The sequence below is a fragment of the Cetorhinus maximus genome, chromosome 2, assembly GCF_964194155.1.
Source record: "Cetorhinus maximus chromosome 2, sCetMax3.hap1.1, whole genome shotgun sequence".
In the NCBI taxonomy this organism is placed as follows: Eukaryota; Metazoa; Chordata; class Chondrichthyes; order Lamniformes; family Cetorhinidae; genus Cetorhinus; species Cetorhinus maximus.
In genome coordinates this window covers 4,402,607-4,423,779 of record NC_135880.1, presented here as the reverse complement: position 1 = coordinate 4,423,779, position 21,173 = coordinate 4,402,607, and the positions used below count along the sequence as shown (strand labels likewise).

At 47.9% G+C, this 21,173-nt stretch overlaps 1 protein-coding gene across 1 annotated transcript in view; it reads left to right on the top strand.

The window, feature by feature from the left end:
- The window catches only part of LOC144691779 (complement component C6-like), a 109,798-nt gene that overhangs the window by 33,957 nt on the left and 54,668 nt on the right, over window positions 1-21,173 (top strand). Inside the window, exons 6-13 of the mRNA XM_078560242.1 lie at window positions 810-942; window positions 1,403-1,603; window positions 2,643-2,883; window positions 3,927-4,049; window positions 6,643-6,806; window positions 10,393-10,618; window positions 14,158-14,329; window positions 19,583-19,706. Of these exons, the coding sequence (XP_078416368.1) occupies window positions 810-942; window positions 1,403-1,603; window positions 2,643-2,883; window positions 3,927-4,049; window positions 6,643-6,806; window positions 10,393-10,618; window positions 14,158-14,329; window positions 19,583-19,706 (1,384 nt within the window). The remainder of the gene's footprint in view (window positions 1-809; window positions 943-1,402; window positions 1,604-2,642; window positions 2,884-3,926; window positions 4,050-6,642; window positions 6,807-10,392; window positions 10,619-14,157; window positions 14,330-19,582; window positions 19,707-21,173) is intronic.

The following is a 21,173-nucleotide window of genomic DNA, read 5'->3' as shown; positions in this document are numbered from 1 at the left end:
GCCAGCCACTCAGTTCAAGGGCATTTAGGGACGGGCAACAAATGCTGGCCTTGCCAGTGATGCCCACATCCCGTGAATGAATAAAGAGAAAGAATGGTGACCCGGACAGTGAGCGACCTCAGGATTTCGTGCTGAGTGAGGAAGTTAGCCGCTGTTTATTGACAATGCGACAGTGGCCAGAATGCTTCGGCTGTCAATATACAGGTTTCCACCCTTTGGGCCCTTGATTCTGGAGGAGGCTCGCCGCTGGTTATTTAGGTTTCGTGTTGTTGCTGAACTTTATGGGGGTTTTACTATTACCGTGTCCTCTCGTCTCACTATTACCTTGAAGAGGCTCTGCTTCCCTACAACAGACTTGAGATAATCAGTATAGTTTAACTTGAAACCATTTATTTAGAAGTATTTACAAGGAGCTCGGGGTCACCGACTATTCTGGGCGGAGCTCTCTCGGAGCCTCCAGGTCACCTGACTCCTGATGTCACTCATACATCATTGATATCATCATGGTCTCATTAAAACGACCATTAACCCATTGCTCTACAATGTAAATGCCAGTTAGATACTTCATATGGGGGGGACTTCCCTTACGGAAGAGACACTGGGGTCTTGCTGGCTGCCCAGCAGTGGGTGAGACCACTGCCTCCTGGGATAAATTCTGCCCAATGTTTCAGGTTAATGACAATTCATCAGAGCTGATAACTGTATCCAGAACTGGAACAGTGTGCATTAACATAACTGACATAAGCCTTGATATCAAACCTCCAGGTAAGCAGCAATGCAGTAATCAGCCATGTCTCTCTACTCTGCAGGTACAATGTGTTGGCGGGTGAGATGGGAGGTGAAGTCCTCAACAACACACACTATGGTAGAGACTGCATTACCATATCAAAAGGTTTCAAACTCTACAGGGTCTCCAGCAACCTGGAGAACATCACCTTAGAGGTACAAAACCCCAGGAATGGTGCCTCCATTAAACCGGGATAGATCCTGACTGAGGGATTGGAACTGGAGTCTCCCACTCCCCACTAAATTGGGATAAACCCTGACCAAGGAATTGGAACTGGAGCCTCCCAGTGTCCATTAAACCGGGAAAGATCCTGATCGAGGGATTGGAATTGGAGTCTCCACTCTCCATTAATTTGGGATAAATCCTATCCGAGGGATTGGAATTGAATTCTCCCTCCCTCTCCATTAATTTGGGATCAATCCTAACCAAGAGATTGGAGTTTGAGTCTCCCGCTCTCCATTAATCTGGGATAGCTACTGACTGAGGGATTGGAATTGGAGTCTCCCTCCCTCTCCATTAATTTGGGATCAATCCTAACTGAGGATTGGAATTGGAGTCTCCCAGTCCCCAGTAATTTGGGATAAATCCTAACTGTGGGATTTCTTTTCCACTCAGGTGACAAATTTGGAAGACGATGTCACTGAGAATTTCTATCCTGATGCCTCAGACTATGAATCAAAGGTCTCAACCTCATCAAAACATTACAGTGATCACACGAATTCCTTTAACATCCCAATCCTCTTTGGACGCAAAAAATCAAAAAAATCTACACGGACATCCAGTTTCAGGGAGGTGATCAAGGCATCAACACAGAAGGTATCGTGGGAATACAACCAGAGAAAATCGCCCAACCAGAGAACAGAATCTATTCTGTATCTAACCCCGTGCTGTACCTGTCCTGGGAGTGTTTGATGGGGACAGTGTAGAGGGAGTTTTACTCTGTATCTAACCCCGTGCTGTGCCTGTCCTGGGAGTGTTTGATGGGGACGGTGTAGAGGGAGTTTTACTCTGTATCTAACCCCGTGCTGTACCTGTCCTGGGAGTGTTTGATGGGGACAGTGTAGAGGGAGTTTTACTCTGTATCTAACCCCGTGCTGTACCTGTCCTGGGAGTGTTTGATGGGGACGGTGTAGAGGGAGCTTTAGTCTGTATCTAACCCCGTGCTGTACCTGTCCTGGGAGTGTTTGATGGGGACAGTGTAGAGGGAGCTTTACCCTGTATCTAACCCCGTTCCAAACCTGTCCTGGGAGTGTTTGATGGGGACGGTGTAGAGGGAGCTTTATTCTGTATCTAACCCCGTGCTGTACCTGTCCTGGGAGTGTTTGATGGGGACAGTGTAGAGGGAGCTTTACCCTGTATCTAACCCCGTGCTGTACCTGTCCTGGGAGTGTTTGATGGGGACAGTGTAGAGGGAGCTTTACCCTGTATCTAACCCCGTGCTGTACCTGTCCTTGGAGTGTTTGATGGGGACAGTGTAGAGGGAGCTTTACTCTGTATCTAACCCCGTGCTGTACCTGTCCTGGGAGTGTTTGATGGGGACAGTGTAGAGGGAGCTTTATTCTGTATCTAACCCCGTGCTGTACCTGTCCTGGGAGTGTTTGATGGGGACAGTGTAGAGGGAGCTTTATTCTGTATCTAACCCCGTGCTGTACCTGTCCTGGGAGTGTTTGATGGGGACAGTGTAGAGGGAGCTTTATTCTGTATCTAACCCCGTGCTGTACCTGTCCTGGGAGTGATTGATGGAGACAGTGTAGAGGGAGCTTTACTCGGTATGTGAGAGCTATGGTGGGCATTGATGGGCCTTGCATGTTTTGTGGGTTCCGCAGCTGATGGCTCTTTTTTTGGTTCTGTTCAGGATTCAGCGTTTGTCCGAGTGCACAAAACAATTGCAGTGTCAGAGTTCAGGATGAAGGAAACAGACCTTCATGCCTCCGAGACCTTCCTGGAAGCTGTGAGCAGCCTGCCGTTGGAGTACAATTATGCTATGTACAGCCGGATATTCCAGGATTTCGGAACTCATTACTTCGCCTCTGGGAAGACGGGTGGTGTTTATGATGTCCTGTATCAGTATGACAGGAATGAAATACAGAGTTCCGGTACACAACCTCAGGAATCAGCTGGGCAGGGTGGGGGGATGGTGCTGGGGCGGGGAGTGGAGACTGGGGAGCGGCAGAGTTTGTGGGATGTAGGGTGAGGAAAGTGGAGACAGGAGTGGGATACTGGGTATGGGCAGCAGAGACAGGGTGGGAGAAAGGGCTTTTTATTCATTCACGGGATGCGGGCTTCGCTGGCTAGGCCAACATTTATTGCCCATCCCTAATTGCCCTTGAGTCGGTGCCTTCTTGAACCAGTCTGGCTCACTACCAACTTCTCAAGGGCAATTAGGGATGGGTGATAAATGCTGGCCCAGCCAATGACACCTAGATCCTGTGAAAGAATAAATAGAACATCAGGGAGAGGGGGAACCTACCCTGGATACTTTGTTCGAGGAGGCAGCCCAGACCCCTTGTTTTATCCCCTGCATTGGATGTGGGCTTTACTGGCAAGGCCAGCATTCGTTGCCTATCCTGAACTGAGTGCCTTTTCAGAGGGCAGTTAAGAGTGAACCGAATTGGTCCGATCATTTAGGACTGAGATGAGGAGAAATTTCTTCACTCAAAGGGTTGGGAATCTCTGGAATTCTCTACCCCAGAGGGTTGTGGATGCTCCATCGGTGAATATATTTAAGGCCGGGACAGACAGATTTTTGGTCTCTCAGGAAATTAAGGGATATGGGGAACGGGTGGGAAAATGGAGTTGAAGCCCAAGATCAGCCATGATCAGGTTGAATGGCGGAGCAGGCTCGATGGGCCGTGTAGTCTGCTCCTGCTCCTATTTCCACAGACCACCTCTCCCCTTCTCTCTGTCTCTCTTGCTCCATTCTCCATTTCTTCTCCGCTCTTCTTGTCTCTCCTCCTTCCCCAACTTCCACACCCCCCCAGTGTTTCTCCCCTTCCTTCCCCAATCTTACCCTCTCTTCCTGTCTCCCTCCTTCTGGCCCTCTCACATTCTGACTCTGACCTGCTTTATTGGAGGTCACCAGGCTGTACCTCATAGTTCAGAATCTGCCATATTTTATGTTGACCTCACCTCTCCACAGGTCTGACCCAAACAGAAATGTCGGAGTGTGTGATAACTGAGACGACAGTACGTGTGCTCTTTATCAAGGTCAGGAAAAGAAAGAGAAAATGTACACACAACAGCATGACCGTCAACACAAAAGGTAAGGAGAAAAATGTCATACGTCAGCCATAGCACTCTTTCCTCTGACTCAGCAGGTCATGGGTTCAAGCCCACTCTGAGAGTTGAGCACCAAATCTAAATTGTCAATCCCAGTGCAATATCGTGGGAGTGCAGCACAGTCAGAGAGTCAGTACTGAGGGAGTGCAGCACAGTCAGAGGGTCAGTACTGAGGGAGTGCTGCACTGTCAGAGGGTCAGTACTGAGGGAGTGCAGCACAGTCAGAGGGTCAGTACTGAGGGAGTGCTGCACTGTCAGAGGGTCAGTACTGAGGGAGTGCTGCACTGTCGGAGGGTTAGTACTGAGGGAGTGCTGCACTGTCAGAGGGTCAGTACTGAGGGAGTGCTGCACTGTCAGAGGGTCAGTACTGAGGGAGTGCTGCACTGTCAGAGGGTCAGTACTGAGGGAGTGCTGCACTGTCAGAGGGTCAGTACTGAGGGAGTGCTGCACTGTCAGAGGGTTAGTACTGAGGGAGTGCAGCACAGTCAGAGAGTCAGTACTGAGGGAGTGCAGCACAGTCAGAGGGTCAGTACTGAGGGAGTGCTGCACTGTCAGAGGGTCAGTACTGAGGGAGTGCTGCACTGTCGGAGGGTTAGTACTGAGGGAGTGCTGCACTGTCGGAGGGTCAGTACTGAGGGAGTGCTGCACTGTCAGAGGGTCAGTACTGAGGGAGAGCTGCACTGTCAGAGGGTTAGTACTGAGGGAGTGCTGCACTGTCAGAAGGTTAGTACTGAGGGAGTGCTGCACTGTCGGAGGGTCAGTACTGAGGGAGTGCTGCACTGTCAGAGGGTGAGTACTGAGGGAGTGCTGCACAGTCAGAGGGTCAGTACTGAGGGAGTGCTGTTCTGTCAGAGGGTTAGTACTGAGGGAGTGCTGCATTGTCAGAGGGCCAGTACTGAGGGAGTGCTGCATTGTCAGAGGGCCAGTACTGAGGTAGTGCTGCACAGTCAAAGGGCCAGTACTGAAGGAGTGCTGCATTGTCAGAGGGTCAGTACTGAGGGAGTGCTGCACTATCAGAGGGTCAGTACTGAGGGAGTGCTGCACTGTCGGAGGGTCAGTACTGAAGGAGTGCTGCATTGTCAGAGGGCCAGTACTGAGGGAGTGCTGCACTGTCAGAGGGTCAGTACTGAGGGAGTGCTGCACTGTCAGAGGGTCAATACTGAGAGAGTGCAGCACTGTCGGAGGGTCAGTACTGAGGGAGTGCTGCACTGTCAGATATTCTATCTGTTGCATGAAACATTAAACTTAGACCACCCCTGCCCTCTCAGGTGGGGGCAAAAGACCCCATGACACTCTTTGAAGTCTAGCTGGGGAATTATATTCTGTGCCCTGACCAATATTTATCCCTCAACCAGCCTCACTAATACAGATAATCATCTCATCACCACATTACGTTTTGTGGGAGCTTGCTGTGCACGCTTGCTGTTGCATTTCCTACCAATTCAGTGACTGAATTTCAAAATTACTTCATTGACTCTGAAGAACATCCTGGCGGTGTGAAAGGTGCTATAAAAATGCAATTGTTTCTTGTTTGCAGTGAAGGAACAAAAAGGAATTTGCTCCCCAGGGTTATCCTCTGTGTCTACTCTGTCTTGTTCCCTGAATATATTCATTCACGGGATGTGGGTGTCGCTGGCTGGGCCAGCATTTGTTGTCCATCCCTAATTGCCCTTGAGGTGGTGGTGGTGAGCTCCCTTCTTGGGAGTGTTTGGGATTGAGAACGTACAGTCCCAGCCTCTCTAGTATTCACCCTCATCTCCACCCATCATATGTGACTGTGATACACTGGAAATCCAAAGCAGGGGCTGGATGTGTATGGGGATAGGAAGTGGTCACAACAGGTCAGCCCCAGACCATAACTTTCAACCTCATCAAAGGTCACAGTGTCAGGGGTCAACCCCATGGGCTACAACTGGACCCTTGGCAGCCAATGGCGGTCCCGGTGACTGGGCTCTGGGTGGGGAAAGGGAGACTCACCATCAATACCCTTTCCCTCTTTTTGCATGACACATACCTGCTCACTCAAGGTGGGCTGGGCAAGCACCAATAGGTGGTCTCCTTCTCCTCCCATGGCTTCATCCCTAACTCTCCCTGGCAGGGTGGGTGGGAGTAGATGAGAACAGACAATGAGTTTCTGGCCACTGAATAGTGAGCTTGAAATACACCCGATATTAGGCTTGAAGTACGCCAATATTGGGCCTGAAGTATGCCGATATTGGGCCTGAAGTACACCCAATATTAGACCTGCAGTACACCCAATATTGAACATGAAATACATCCAATTTTGGGCCTGAAGCACACCCGATATTGAGCCTTAACTACATCTTACTAGGCCTGAACTACATCAATGCTGGGCCTAAAACACACCCAATGTTAGGCCTTAGGATATTGGGCCTGAGGTATATCCAATATTGGGCCTGAAGTACATCCCACATTGATATTGGGCTTGAAGTACACCCCATATTGCACCTGCAGTACACCCATTATTAGGCCTGAAGTATACCCAATATTGGGGCAGAGGTGCACCCAACAGTGGGCCTGCAGACACTCAGGCCTGTGATTTGTCTTGTGCTCAGGTTCGATTCTCGAAGCTGCAGAGAAGTCAGTATCCATGGTACGAGGAGGCCGGGCAGAGTATGCTGCAGCCCTCGCCTGGCAGAAGGGCAAAACCTTCCCCACAGGGCAATACAAGCAATGGGTGGAGTCAGTCCGGGACAATCCAACAGTGGTGGACTTCAAGGTGAGTAAATACCATCCTGACTACTCCGACTCCTGTCCCTGCCCCTCGAATATTCACCTGGGACTGTCACCTTCGACCTCCTGACCCCTACCGCCATTCACCTGGGACTGTGACATTTAACCTCTTTACCTCTTCCACCATTCACCTGGGACTGTGATATTGTTTGCATTAAATTTAAATCCTTTCCATATTCCTGTCCAGATCTCTGTGGGTGGGGTGGGGCGGGGTGGGGTGGGGTGGGGACTGAACGCTCTTGGGAGGGACAGACTGAGATAGCCCAGCAGACGTTTTGAATTTAAATTTCACGGTAGCAACTTACATAACTGAGTTCCTTAAAACTGGTGATGTGAGGGCAGCCGGCATGTCCTACAAACTCCGCTGGGTCACTAATGTTCTTCAGTGAAGAGAATTTGCTATCCTTACCCATTCTGGCCTCTATGTGCCTCCAGTCCAAAACCACCTGCTTCGCGTTTAAAAACCTCTGCAATGGCCGAGCAAGTCACTAGAGAGAAACAACCAGCCCTCTCAGAGGGCAAGGAATTGGCAATAAATTACCCAGAGACAACCTTCCCTTTTCTTTATGCATTCATTGTGGGCATCGCTGGCTGGGCCAGTATTTATTGCCCATCCCTAGTTGCCCCTTAATTGCCCTTGAGAAGGTGATGGTGAGCTGCCTTCTTGAATCGCTGCAGTCCACGTGGTGTAGGTACACCCACAGTGCTGTTAGGGAGGGGGTTCCAGGATTTTGACCCAGCGACAGTGAAGGAACGGCGATATATTTCCAAGTCAGGATGGTGAGTGGCTTGGAGGGGAACTTCCAGGTGGTGGTGTTCCCATCTATCTGCTGCCCTTGTCCTTCTAGATGGTAGTGCTCGTGGGTTTGGAAGGTGCTGTCTAAGGAGCCTTGGTAAATTCCTGCAGTGCATCTTGTAGATGGTACACACTGCTGCTACTGTGCGTCGGTGGTGGAGGGAGTGAATGTTTGTGGATGTGGTGCCAATCAAGCGGCTGCTTTGTCCTAGATGGTGTCCAGCTTCTTGAGTGTTGTTGGAGCTGCACTCATCCAGGCAAGTGGGAAGTATTCCATCACACTCCTGACTTGTGCCTTGTAGATGGTGGACAGGCTTTGGGGAATCAGCAAGTGAATTACTTGCCACAGGATTCCTATCCTCTCCAGATATCCTATCTGCTCTTATAGCCACATATTTATATGGCTAGTCCAGTGTAGTTTCTGGCCAATGGTAACCCCCAGGATGTTGATAGTGGGGGATTCAGTGATGATAATGCCATTGAACATCAAGGGGCGATGGTTGGATTCTCTTTTGTTGGAGTTGGTCATTGCCTGACACTTGTGTGGCGTGAATGTTACTTGCCACTTGTCAGCCCAAGCCTGGATATTGTCCAGGTCTTGCTGCATTTGGACATGGACTGCTTCAGTATCTGAGGAGTCTCGAATGGTGCTGAACATTGTGCAATCATCAGTGAACATCCCCACTTCTGACCTTATGATGGAAGGTCATTAATGAAGCAGCTGAAGATGGTTGGGCCGAGGACACTACCCTGAGGAACTCCTGCAGTGATGTCCTGGAACTGAGACGATTGACCTCCAACCACAACCATCTTCCTTTGTGCTAGGTATGACCCCAACCAGTGGAGAGTTTTCCCCCTGATTCCCATTGACCCCAGTTTTGCTAGGGCTCCTTGATGCCACACTCGGTCAAATGCAGCCTTAATGTCAAGGACAGTCACTCTCACCTCAGCTCTTTTGTCCATGTTTAAACCAAGGCCTCTTGATAGCACTGTTGATGACCCCTTCCATTACTTTACTGATGATCGAGAGCAGACTGATGGGGCGGTAATTGGCTGGGTTGGATTTGTCCTGCTTTTTGTGTATAGCGCACATCTGGGCCATTTTCCACTTAGCCTGGTAGATGCCAGTGTTGTAGCTGTACTGGAACAGCTTGGCTAGGAGCACAGCAAGTTCTGGAGCACAAGTCTTCAGTACTATTGCTGGAATATTGTTAGGACCCATAGCCTTTGCACTATCCAGTGCCTTCAGCCGTTTCTTGATATCACGTAGAGTGAATCGAATTGGCTGAAGACCGGCATCTGTGATACTGGGGACCCCCGGAGGAGGTTGAGATGGAACATCCACTCGACACTTCTGGCTGAAGATTATTGTGAATGCTTGAGCCTTATCTTTTGCACTGATGTGCTGGGCTCCTCCATCATTGAGGATGGGGATATCTGTGAAGCAACATCCTCCAGTGAGTTGTTTAATTGTCCACCACCATTCACGACTGGATGTGACAGGACTGCAGAGCCTAGATCTGATCCATTGGCTGTGGAAACGCTTAGCTCTGTCTATCACTTGCTGCTTATGCTGTTTGGCATGCAAGTAGTCCTGTGTTATAGCTTCACCAGGTTGGCACCTCATTTTTAGGTATGCTTGGTGCTGCTCCTGGCATGCCCTCCTGCACTCTTCATTGAACCAGGGTTGATCCCCTGGCTTGATGGTAATGGTAGAGTGGGGGATATGCCAGGCCATGAGGTTACAGATTGTGTTCGAGTACAATTCTGCTGCTGCTGATGGCCCACAGCGCCTCATGGATGCCCAGACTTGAGTTGCTAGATCTGTTTGAAATCTATCCCATTTAGCACGTTGGTAGTGCCACACAACACAATGGAGGGTATCCTCAATGTGAAGGCGGGACTTCGTCTCCACAAGGTCTGTGCAGTGGTCACTCCTACCGATACTGTCATGGACAGAAGCATCTGCGGCAGACAGATTGGTGAGGCTGGTCAAGTATGTTCTGTTGAAGAGTCATACGGACTTGAAAATTTAACTGTTTTCCTCTCTGCAGATGCTGTCAGACCTGCTGAGTTTTTCCAGGTATTTTTAATTTTGTTTTGTTTTTCCCTCTTGTTGGTTCCCTCAGCACTTGCCGCACACCCAGTCTAGCTGCTATGCCATTTAGGACTCAGCCAGCTCGATCTTTGTTGGTGCTACCCTGTGCTACAATAACTGGACTGGAATCCACTTAAACAGATTGGCTTCCGTGATCTGGTAGTTCTCTCAGTCTCTCACAGTCTCCTTTAGTCTCTCTGTCACTCACTCTTTCTCACTCGCTCTCTCTTAGTCTCTCACTCTCTTCTAGTATCTCAAACTCTCTCAGTCTCACCCTCCCACATTTGCTCTCATTCTCTCAGTCTCTTTCCCCCTCCCAGCCTCAATCTCTCTCAGTCTGTCTCTCTCTCAGTCTCACTCTCTCAGTCCCTCTCTCATTCCTTCTCACTCTCAGTCCCTCTAACTCTCATTCTTTCTCACTCACTCTGTTTCAGACTCCCTCACTCACTCCCAGGCACTCCCACAATCTCTCATTCTGTCTCAGTCTCTCTCACTCTCTTTCAGTTTCTCTCAATCTTATTCTCTCGATGTCTCTCTCACTCTCTTTTTCAGTCTCACTCTCTCTGCCTCTCTCAGCCTCTCAGTCTATCTCACTCTCTCTCACTCTTTCCCAGTCAGTTTATCCCACCCTCTCAGTCTCAGCCGTTCTCAGCTCACCTCAGTGATTTGATCCTGCAGCTCCGGCCCATTCTGGGATTGATGAAGGGGATACCTTGTGCTGTCACCAAGCGCCGCCACCTGGAACAAGCCATGATGGAGTACATGGAAAACTTTGACGCATGTCGATGTTCTCCATGCCCAAATAATGGCAAAACCGTCATGGTCGAAAACAGCTGTATGTGTATCTGCAAGGCCGGGACCTATGGAGACAGCTGTGAGCGTCGGACACCAGACTATCACTCAAGTAAATATTCAAGTGAATATTTAATGCTGCGCTAATACCTCCCTCTCCTACCCATAGGTTACCATGGCAACACAGCTAGTTTCAGGGCAGGGGAAATTCCTCAGATCTGTTTCAAAGACTCATCCACTGTTGCATGCCTCCCTGATTCAGAATGGACATTAGGAAAAGGACCAGGAGGAGGCCATTCGGCCCCTCACACCTGCAGATCCGCCGCCATTCAATATCACCATGGCTGATCTCCTACCTCAACTCCACCTTCCCACACTATCCTCACATCCCCTAAGTCTTCTGGAGCCCAAAAATCTGTTAACTCCGAACTTGAATATAATCAATGGCTGGTCATCCACAACCCTCTGGGGTAGAGAATTCCAAAAAAAATTGACCCTTTGAGTGAAGTAATTTCTCCACATCTCGGTCCTAAATGATTGGCCCCTTATCCTGAGACTGTGCCCCCTGGGTTCTGTATTCCCCAACCAGCGGAAACAATCGCTCGGTGTCTACTCTGTCAATCCCCTTCAGAATCTTCTAGGTCTCAATGAGATCACCTCTCATTCTTCTAAACTCTAGGGGGGATACAGACAAAATCTGCTCGATCTCTCTTCATAGGACAACCCTCTCACCCCAGGAATCAGTCTGGTGAACCTTTGTTGCATTCCCTTCATCTGTGTGGCAGCCTCAGCTATTAACTGTCCTCAGGTGATGGTATAGAAAGTCACATATCCAAGTCTGCCAATGACACAGATAGGCAGCTTTGTAAATAGTGTAGCGTAGATAGAGGCAAGTAAGTGTTTCCTTCGGTAAGGAGACCAAAACTTGAACACACACAAATTTTGGAGCAGGAGTAGGTTATTTAGCCCCAGCCTGTTCTATCATTCAGTGAGGTTATAATTGATCTGAGGCCTAAATCCATATACGTGCCCTTGCCCCATATCCCTTAATACTTATGGTGAACAAAACCTATCAATCCCAGACTTAAAGCTAACGATTGATCTACCATCAATTGCTGTCTGCAGAAGATAGTTTCTACCATCCTTTGTATGTAGAAGTGTTTCTGAATTTCATTCCTAAAGGCCCAGCTCCAGTGTTTAGATAATGCCCTCTGGTCCTAGAGTCTCCAACCAGTTGAAAAAGGTTTCTCTCTATCTACCCTATTTGTTCCCCTAAATATCTTGAAAACTTCTGTTTTTTTATTCATTTTACAGGATGTGGGTGTCGCTGGCTGGGCCAGCATTTATTGCCCATCCCTAATTGCCCCTTGAGAAGGTGGTGGTGAGCTGCCTTCTTGAACCGCTGCAGTCCCTGTGGTGTAGATACGCCCACAGTGCTGATAGCAAGGGGGCATGGTAGTTTTGTGGTAATGTCACTGGACGAGTAATCCAGAGGCCCAGTCTAATGCTCTGGGGACATGGGTTCAAATCCCACAACAGCAGCTGGTAGAATTTAAATTCTGTAATAAAGTTAGTCCCAGTAATATGACCTGTTGCTGATTGTCATAAAAAAGCCCATCTGGTTCACTAATGTCCTTTAGGGAAGGAAATCTGCCGTCCTTACCTGGTCTGGCCTACATGTGACTCCAAACCCACAACAATGTGGTTGACTCCTAACTTCCCTCTGAAATGGCCCAGCAAGACACGAGGGTAATTAGGGATGGACAACAAATGCTGGCCTTGCCAGTGATGCTCACATCCCATGAAAGAATAAAGAAAAAAACGCCTCAATCAAATCTCCCCTTAACCTTTAAATTCCAGGAATACAACCCTAGTTTGTGTAGTCTCTCCTTGTAAGTTGACCCCTGGAGCCCAGGTATCATTCTGGTAAATCTATGCTGCACTCCAAGACAATATATCCTAAGGTGTGGGACCCAGTCCTAGTTCAAAGTAACTCCAGGTGTGGTCTAACCAGGGCTTTGTACAGCTGAAGCCTGACTTCTACCCCCTTGTATTTTAGTTCTCGAGATAGAAAGGCCAGAATTCCACAAACATTTTAACAGAAGAACACAAGTAATAGGAGCAGGAATAGGCCATTCAGGCCCTCATGCCTAGTCCAACAGTCAATATGATCATGGCTGATCTGATTGTGGCCTTAACCCCACTTCCCTGTCTGTCCCCCATAACCCTTAGCTCCCTTGTCAGTCAAAATTCTGTCTAACACAGCCTTGAATATTTTCAATGACCCAGCCTCCACTGCTCTCTGGGAAGGAAAATTCCAAAGACTGACAACCCTCTGAGAGAAGAAATTTCTCCTCATTCGTCTTAAATGGGAGACCTATTATTCTGAAACTGCGCCCCCTAGTACTAGATTCCCCATGGGGGGAAACATCCTCACAGCATCTACCCTTTCAAGCCCTCTCAGAATCATATTTGTTTCAGTAAGGTCACCTCTCATTCTTCTAAGTGCCAATGAGTATAAGCCCAACCTGTTCAGCCTTTCTGCACAAGACAACCCTTCATCCCAGGAATGAACCTAGTGAACCTTTTCCGAACTGTTTCCAATGTAAACATGTCCCTTCCTCAGTAAGTGGGGAGATAGTGGCGAAGTGGTAATGTCGCCGGACTAGTAACCCCAGAGGCCCAGGTTAACGCTCTCGGGACATGGGTTCAGTTAATCTATTCATATCTCTTCAAAGTCTTATGCTTCTATCTACGCTACACTATTTATAAAGCTGCCTATCTGTGTCATTGGCAGACTTGGATACGTGGCTTTCTATATCATCACCTGAGTCCAGTTAATCGTTGAGGCTGCTACACAGGTCATTGTGGGACACTGTCAATGAGTGTACCTGTGCATCATCCCTACTCTCTGCCTCCTGCCGCTCAGCCAGTTTCCTAGCCGGGCCAATCATTTGTTTTCAGTTCCATGAGCTTCAACTTCAGCTAACAGTCTCTTATGAGGGACTTTATCAAATGCACACCGTGACACTCCAGGTGGGGTCACAGTAAGTTTTAAGCTGCAGAAATTAGAAATGAGTTTGCTCCTGTTTTCAGGTGCAGGGATCGCGATTCACAACTGCGCTGTGTCCCAGTCCCAATGACACTGTCAGCGCACAAAATTCATGCTGCCCTCCTCATTTTCCTGATTGTTAGCGTTCAGCTGAGTGTGACCCGCGTTGTTTATCTGGCTTCACCCTCAACAGGAGGCCCAGCATGTGAGGCCGGAGCCTGCTTCAGCCTCACCTCCGGCTCTTAAAGGCAGTCTGTCCCTCTTAAAGGGGGGTGGGGGGGGTTTGCACTGACTGAAAGGAATCTGCTGAGTGTCTGCGCTGCAATTGGCTGGAAGGAGATGCACCCAGAAGGGAGCAACAGGCCAGAGAGAGCGCTCCCAGCTTCTTAGATGTAGTGTAAGAGATTCAAATTGGAGATGCTCAAGAGGCCAGCTCCAGCAGCACCACAGAGCCAAATTTTGGGGCCCTTTTACTCACAAACCTCAATCTCTTTGTAATAAGGTTAATTAGCATTTACTTTCCTAACTACCTGCTGCACCTGCATGTTAAATTGTTCTCGTTGTCCCTGACTATCTCTGTATTTGTATCCTCCCTCAAGCCCTACAGGATGGTTCTTGGAGCTGCTGGTCAGCCTGGACTTCCTGTGACGCTTCCCATCGTAGGAGAAGGACTCGGCACTGCAACAATCCCGCTCCGCGTGATGGAGGCAAGCTGTGTGAAGGCCCAGCACAGGAGGAGAAACACTGCGTCATCTCCCTGTTTGGTGATGGGTACGGACATCCCCTAGGTGAAGGGTCAAGGATCATGGGCACAGGAAAGCAGGGCAGGCCGGAGGTTGAAGAAGTTACCTCAGGAAGCAGCAAGTAGATGACAGCTTGGGTGGGAGAGGGGTTTTCCTCGACCATTTGGAGGCGGGTTTGGAGATGGAAATGCTGGGAAAGCAGTGAACCCATCAACTGGACTTCATGCCCACCTCTTTCCCCCTGGGTAAAACGCACAGCCAATCAGAACAATTAAAATGCCAAAAAGGAGACATTCTATGGGCGCGGTGGCTCTTTCTCGATTTGTCAGCACCACAGCAAGACAAGGAAGGTGAGGGTCCAGTGGGCAGTCAGTGATGTTTCAATCTGCCACCATCTAAAGGGGGAACCCAGCAACCAATGGGAATAACATAGTGTTAGGGTAGCACCAATGGGAGCAGATACTTGAAGTAAGTACCTTGTACAGCTGGCAGCAAGAGGATTGATGTCACCCCATTGAGGAACCTTGAGAACTGTGGCTGTGTTGACCTTTCAGGCTGTGCCTTACCCAGGGACACGTGCTCCACACACCCTGAGGCTGGCCCTCTTCCTCCTGCCTTCCTCTGGAAAGAGCACCAGCCTCCATGTCCTCACGGCTTCCACCAGGACCTTACACTGCCACGTCGGTGAGTCGAGATCGCTGCCCTTAATCTCCTGGCACCCCACCTTCCTCCTCTTTGTGCTTCCTTAACTTTGGCACCCACACGGCACAGTCCTGCCCCTGTGCAGGGCTGCTGGCTTCCCGTTGGGTCATTGTCCTTCATTCAGGTATCTGACTCCTCTCACCTGCCCACCCCCGCCAGTTCCTGGGGCTGGCTCCCACAAAATTCACTGGAAGACCCACTACTCGGTAGGGTCAAGCTGGTGGCCTGAATTTGGTCCTAGCACTGAGTCAGAAAGATGAGTCTGTAAAATTCCGGTCCCAAGCCTCTGGAATGTGGAGAGTTAGAGAGCGGGGGACAGGGCAGGGGAATTGCAGGCTGAGATCCTGGGACATTGCTGGTCTGGACTGAGGGAGGGTGATGGAGGTTTCCATCCAGAAGAGGAGTTGTTTCATGGGGAACTCCGAGGGTAGTGGCTTAAACAAATAGGGAGAAAGACAAAGGTACATATGAGGCCTGTGATCCACCTTCCTGTTTACAGGCCTGTCACCCACCGAGTGTGGAGACTAGAGGTGAGACAGGGTCAGTGGCAAACAACAGTACAAACATACGAACACGGAGCAGGATTAGGCCATTCGGCCCCTCGAGCCTGCTCCGCCATTTAATAAGATCATGGCTGATCTGATAGTAACCTGAAATCTGCATCCTGCCTACCCCCGATAACCTATCACCCCCTTGCTTACCAAGAATCTATCCACCTCTGCCTTAAAAATATTCAAAGACTCTGCTTCCACCACCTTTTCGGGAAGAGTTCCAAAGACTCACAACCCTCTAAATGAAAAAAATTCACGTCATCTCTGTTTTAAATTGGCGACCCCTTATTTTTAAACAGTGACCCCTAGTTCTAGATTCTCCCACAAGAGGAAACATCCTCTCCACATCCACCCTGTCAAGACCCCTCAGGATCTTAAAGGTTTCAATCAAGTCGCCTCTTACTCTTCTAAACTCCAGTGGATACAAGCCTAACCTGTCCAACCTTTCCTCATAAGCCAACCCACCCATTCCTGGTATTAGTCTGGTAAACCTTCTCTGAACTGCTTCTAACGTATTTATATCTTTCCTTAAATAAGGAGACCAATTCTGTATACAGTGCTCCAGATGTGGTCTCACTAGTGCTCTGTATAACTGAAGCATAACCTCTCTACTTTTGTATTTAATTCCCCTCGCAATAAATTATATCATTCTATTAGTTTTCCTAATTACTTGCTGTACCTGCATTCTAGCCTTTTGTGATTCATGCGCTAGGACACCCAGATCCCTCTGCACCCCAGAGCTCTGCAATCTCTCACCATTTGGATAATATGCTTCTCTTTTACTCTTTCTGCCAAAATGGACAATTTCACATTTTCCCACATTATAATCCATTTGCCAGATCTTTGCCCACTCACTTAACCTATCTATATCTTTTTGTAGTCTTTTTATGTCCTGTTCACAACTTACTTTCCTACCTATCTTTGTGTCATTTTCAAATTTGGCAAACATCCCATCCGTCCTTTCACCCAAGTCATTTATATAACTACTCTCTGCTTCCTGTTAGCTAGCCAATCTTCTATCCATGTCAGTATATTACCCCCTACACCATGAGCTTTTATTTTCCACAATAACCTTTGATGTGGCACCTTATCAAATGCCTTGTGGAAATACAAGTACATTACATCCACTGGTTCCCCTTTATCCACAACACATGTTACTTCCTCAAAGAACTCTAATAAGTTGGTTAAATGTGATTCCCCTTTCACAAAACCATGTTGACTGTGCCTGATGACCTTGAGCTCATCCAAATGCCCTGCTATAACTTCTTTAATAATAGCTTCTAACATTTTCCCTACGACAGATGTTAAACTAACTGGACTGTAGTTTCCCGCTTTCTGTCTCCCTCCCTTTTTGAATAATGGAGTTACATTTGCTATCTTCCAATCTATTCGGACCTTCCCCGAATCTAGAGAGTTTTGGAAAATTAAAACCAATGCATCAACTATCTCACTGGACACTTCTTTTAAGACCCTAGGATGAAGTCCATCAGGACCCGGGCTCTTGTCAACTTATATCTATAACACCTTTAACATAGTAAAATGTCCCAAGGCACTTCACAGGAGCATTGTCAAACAAAATTTCATACATCTCATGGCATGTGTTATCAAACGAAGTGTGACACCAAGCCACATGAGGAGATACCAAGTCAGATGACCAAAAGCTTGGTCAGAGAGATAGGTTTTAAGGAGCGTCTTAAAAAGAGGAAAGCAAGTCAAAGAGTCAGAGAGGTTTGGGGAGGGAATTCCAGAGCTTGGGGCCCAGGCAACTGAAGGCATGGCCACCAATGGTGAAGCAATTATGATTTGGGAATGCACTTGAGGCCATAATTATGGAATACTGTGTAGAGTTTTGGTCTCGTTATTTAAAAAAAAGATATAATTGCTTTAGAAGCAGTTCAGAGGAGGTTCACTCAACTCATTCCTGGAATGAAGGGGTTGTCTTATGAAGAAAGGTTGAGCAGGTTGGGCCTATACCCATTGGAGTTTATAAGAATGAGAGGTGATCTTATTGAAACATGAAAGACCCTGAGGGGACTCGACAGGGTGGATACTGGGAAGATGTTTCCACTCGTGGGAGAAACTAAAACCAGGGGACCTTGTTTAAAAATAAGAGGCATCCCTTTTAAGACAGAGATGAGGAGAACCATTTTCTCCCAAAGGTCGTTGCTGTGTGGAATTTTCTTCCCCTAAAAGTAGTGGAGGCTGGGCCTTTGATTCTGTTCAAGGCTGCATTAGATAGATTTTTGATAGACAAAGGAATCAAGGGTTATGGGGGGGCAGACAGGAAAGTGGAGCTGAGACCACAGTCAGATCAGCCAGAGCACGCAATTGGGTTAAGTGTGTGTACACAGAGTGGGAGAGGAGTTTTAATCCCGAGTGTGTATACACAAAGTGGGAGAAGACTGTTAATTCATAGCGTGTGTGTGCAGAGTGGGAGAGGAGCATTGATCCCGAGTGTGTGTACACGCTGTGGGAAAGGTGTATTAATCCTGAATGCGTGTAGACAGAGTGGGAATATTAATCCATAGTGTGTGTATATACGGTGTGAGTGAATTTTATTAATCCCAAGTGTGTGTACACAGCATGCGAGAAGGGTATTAGTCCTGAGTGTGTGTACACGGTGTGGGAGAGGAATATTAATCCCAAATGTGTGTAAACATGGTGGGGCTATTAATCCCGAGTGTGTGTAAATGGTATGGGAGAGCCGTATTAATCCAGAGTGTGTGTACACAGAATGGGAGAAGAGTATTAATCCCAAATCTGTGAACACAAAGTGGGAGAAGAGTATTAATCTTGAGTGTGTGAACACGGTATGGGAGAACAGTATTAATCCTGAGTGTGTGTACACAGTGTGGGAGAAGAGTATTAATTCCAAGTGTGTGAACAAAGAGTGGGAGAAGAGTATTAATCCCAAGTGTGTGAACACATATGGGAGAACAGTATTAAACCTGGGTGTGTGAACATAGTTTGGGAGAAGAGTATTAATCCCGAGTGTGTGAACATGGTGTGGAAGAAGAGTTTTAATCCCGAGTGTATGTACACATAGTGGGAGAGGAGTATTAATCCCAAATGTGTGTACACAGAGTGGGAAAGGATTATTAATCTCAAGTGTGTGTATGCAGAGTGGGAGTATTAATCCGGAATATGTGTACACAGAGTAGGAGCGGAGTATTAATCCTGAATGTGTGTTCACAGAGTGGGAAAGGAATATTAATCACAAGTGTGTGTACACAGAGTGGGAGCTGAGTTTTAATCCCGAGTGTGTGAACACAGAGTGAGAGAAGAGTATTAATCCCGAGTGTGTGAACATGGTGTGGAAGAAGAGTATTAATTGCGAGTGTGTTAACATGGTGTGGGAGAAGATTATTACTCCCGAGTGTGTGAACACATTGTGGGAGAAGAGTATTAATCCCGAGTGTATGTGCACAGTGTGGGAGAAGAGTATTAATCCCGAGTGTATGTACACATAATGGGAGGGAAGTATTAGTCCCGAGTGTGTGTACACAAAGTGGGAAATGAGTATTAATCTCATGTGTGTGTACGCAGAGTGGGAGTATTAATCAGGAGTGTATGTACATAGAATAGGAGTGGAGTATTAATCCGGAGTGTGTGAACACAGAGTAGGAGAAGAGTATTAAACCCAAGTGTGTGAACACGGTTTGGGAGAAGAGTATTAATCCCGAGTGTGTGAACACGGTTTGGGAGAAGAGTATTAATCCCGAGTGTGTGTACACAGAGTGGGAGAGGAGTCTGTGTCCTGAGCTTGTAATCACTCACTGTAACTGAAGCAAGTCTAAACGAGATAGGTTTGGTCCTAAACAGCTGAGCTGGGATGAGATAGATGCAGAAAATGCTGGAAATACTCAGCAGGTAAGGCAACTACTATAGAGAGAGAAACAGAGTTGACATTTAAAGTTGAGTATGACTCTTCTTCAGAGCTGCGATTAGGGAGTTAGTTGGCTTCTCACTGATTGACATGGTCAATGGTAGATTGAACTGACCTGGTCCTTTCCCTGCTCTTTCTGCAGAAGCACTCTGTGTATTAATGAGCATGAGGAGAGGAGAGAGATTGAGGATCCCGTGAGTCCTGACCCCTCTGATGGCTCCATTTACTGTCCCAAACCAGAGGCGCCTGTCAATGGCTTCCTGAGGGTAAGTAAGTCTCTCTGAATGCATTCATATCACTTCTCCCTCAGTCAACATACCACAGAGTTTACTTTACTTTCATTGGATTCTTTCATGGGATGCGAGCATCCCTGGTAAGACCAGCATTTGTTCCCCATCCCTGAATGCCCTTGAGAAGGTGGTGGTGAGACAATTCTTGACCCGCTGAAGGCCATGTGGAGATGAGAGCAGAGTGGTTATGTCATTGGACTAGTAATCCAGAGGCCCATGCTAATGATCCCAAGTCATGGGCTCAAATCCCACTACACAGCTGGTGTAATTCAATAAAACATCTGGAAATGAAAGCAACATCAGTAATCAATATCATGAAACTATCACTGATTGCTGTACAAACCATCTGGCTCACTAATGTCCTTCAGGGAAGGAAATCTGCCGTCCTTACCTGGTCTGGCCTACATGTGACTCCAGACCCACAGCAATGTGGACGATTCTTAACTGCCCCCTGAAATGGCCCAGCAAGCCACTCAGTTCAAGGGCAATTAGGGATGGACAACAATTGCTCCCACATCCCATGGAAGAATACAAAAAAATGTGGTGTAGGTACACCCACAGTGCTGTTAAAGAGGATTTTGACACAGTAACAATAAAGGAAGGGCAATATCATTTCAAGTCAGAATGCTGAGTGACTTGGAGGGGAACTTCCAGGTGGTGGTGTTTCCATCTATCTGATGTCCTTGTCCTTCTAGATGATAATGTTCATGGGTTTGGAAGGTGCTGTCTAAGGAGCCTTGGTGAATTCCTGCAGTGCATCTTGTAGATGGTACACACTGCTGCTACTGTGTGTCGGTGGTGGAGGGAGTGAATGTTTGTGGATGTGGTGCCAATCAAGTGGGCTGCTTTGCTCTGGACAGTGTCAAGCTTCTTGAGTGTTGTGGGAGCTGCACTCATCCAGGCAAGTGGGGAGTATCCCATCACACTCCTGACTTGTGCCTTGTAGATGGTGGACAGACTTTGGGAAGTCAGGAGATGAGTTACTCATCACAAAATTCCTAGCCCCTGACCTGCTATTGTAACCACAGTGTTTATATAGCTAGTCTAGTTCAGTTTCTGGTCAATGGTAACGCCCAGGATGTTGATAGTGGGGGATTCAGTGATGGTAATGCCATTGAACGTCAAGGGGCGATGATAAGATTCTCTCCCGTTGGAGATGGTCATAGCCTGGCACTTGTGTGGCGCAAACATTACTTGCCATTTGTCAGCCCAAGCCTGGATATTTTCCAGGTCTTGCTGCATTTGGACATGGACTGCTTCAGTATCTGAGGAGTCGCAAATGGTGCTGAACATTGTGCAATCATCAGCGAATATCCCCACTTTTGACCTTATGATGGAAGGAAGGTCATTGATGAAGCAGCTGAAGATGTTTGGGCCTAGGACACTATCCTGAGGAACTCCTGCAGTGATGTCCTGGAACTGAGATGACTGACCTCCAACAAA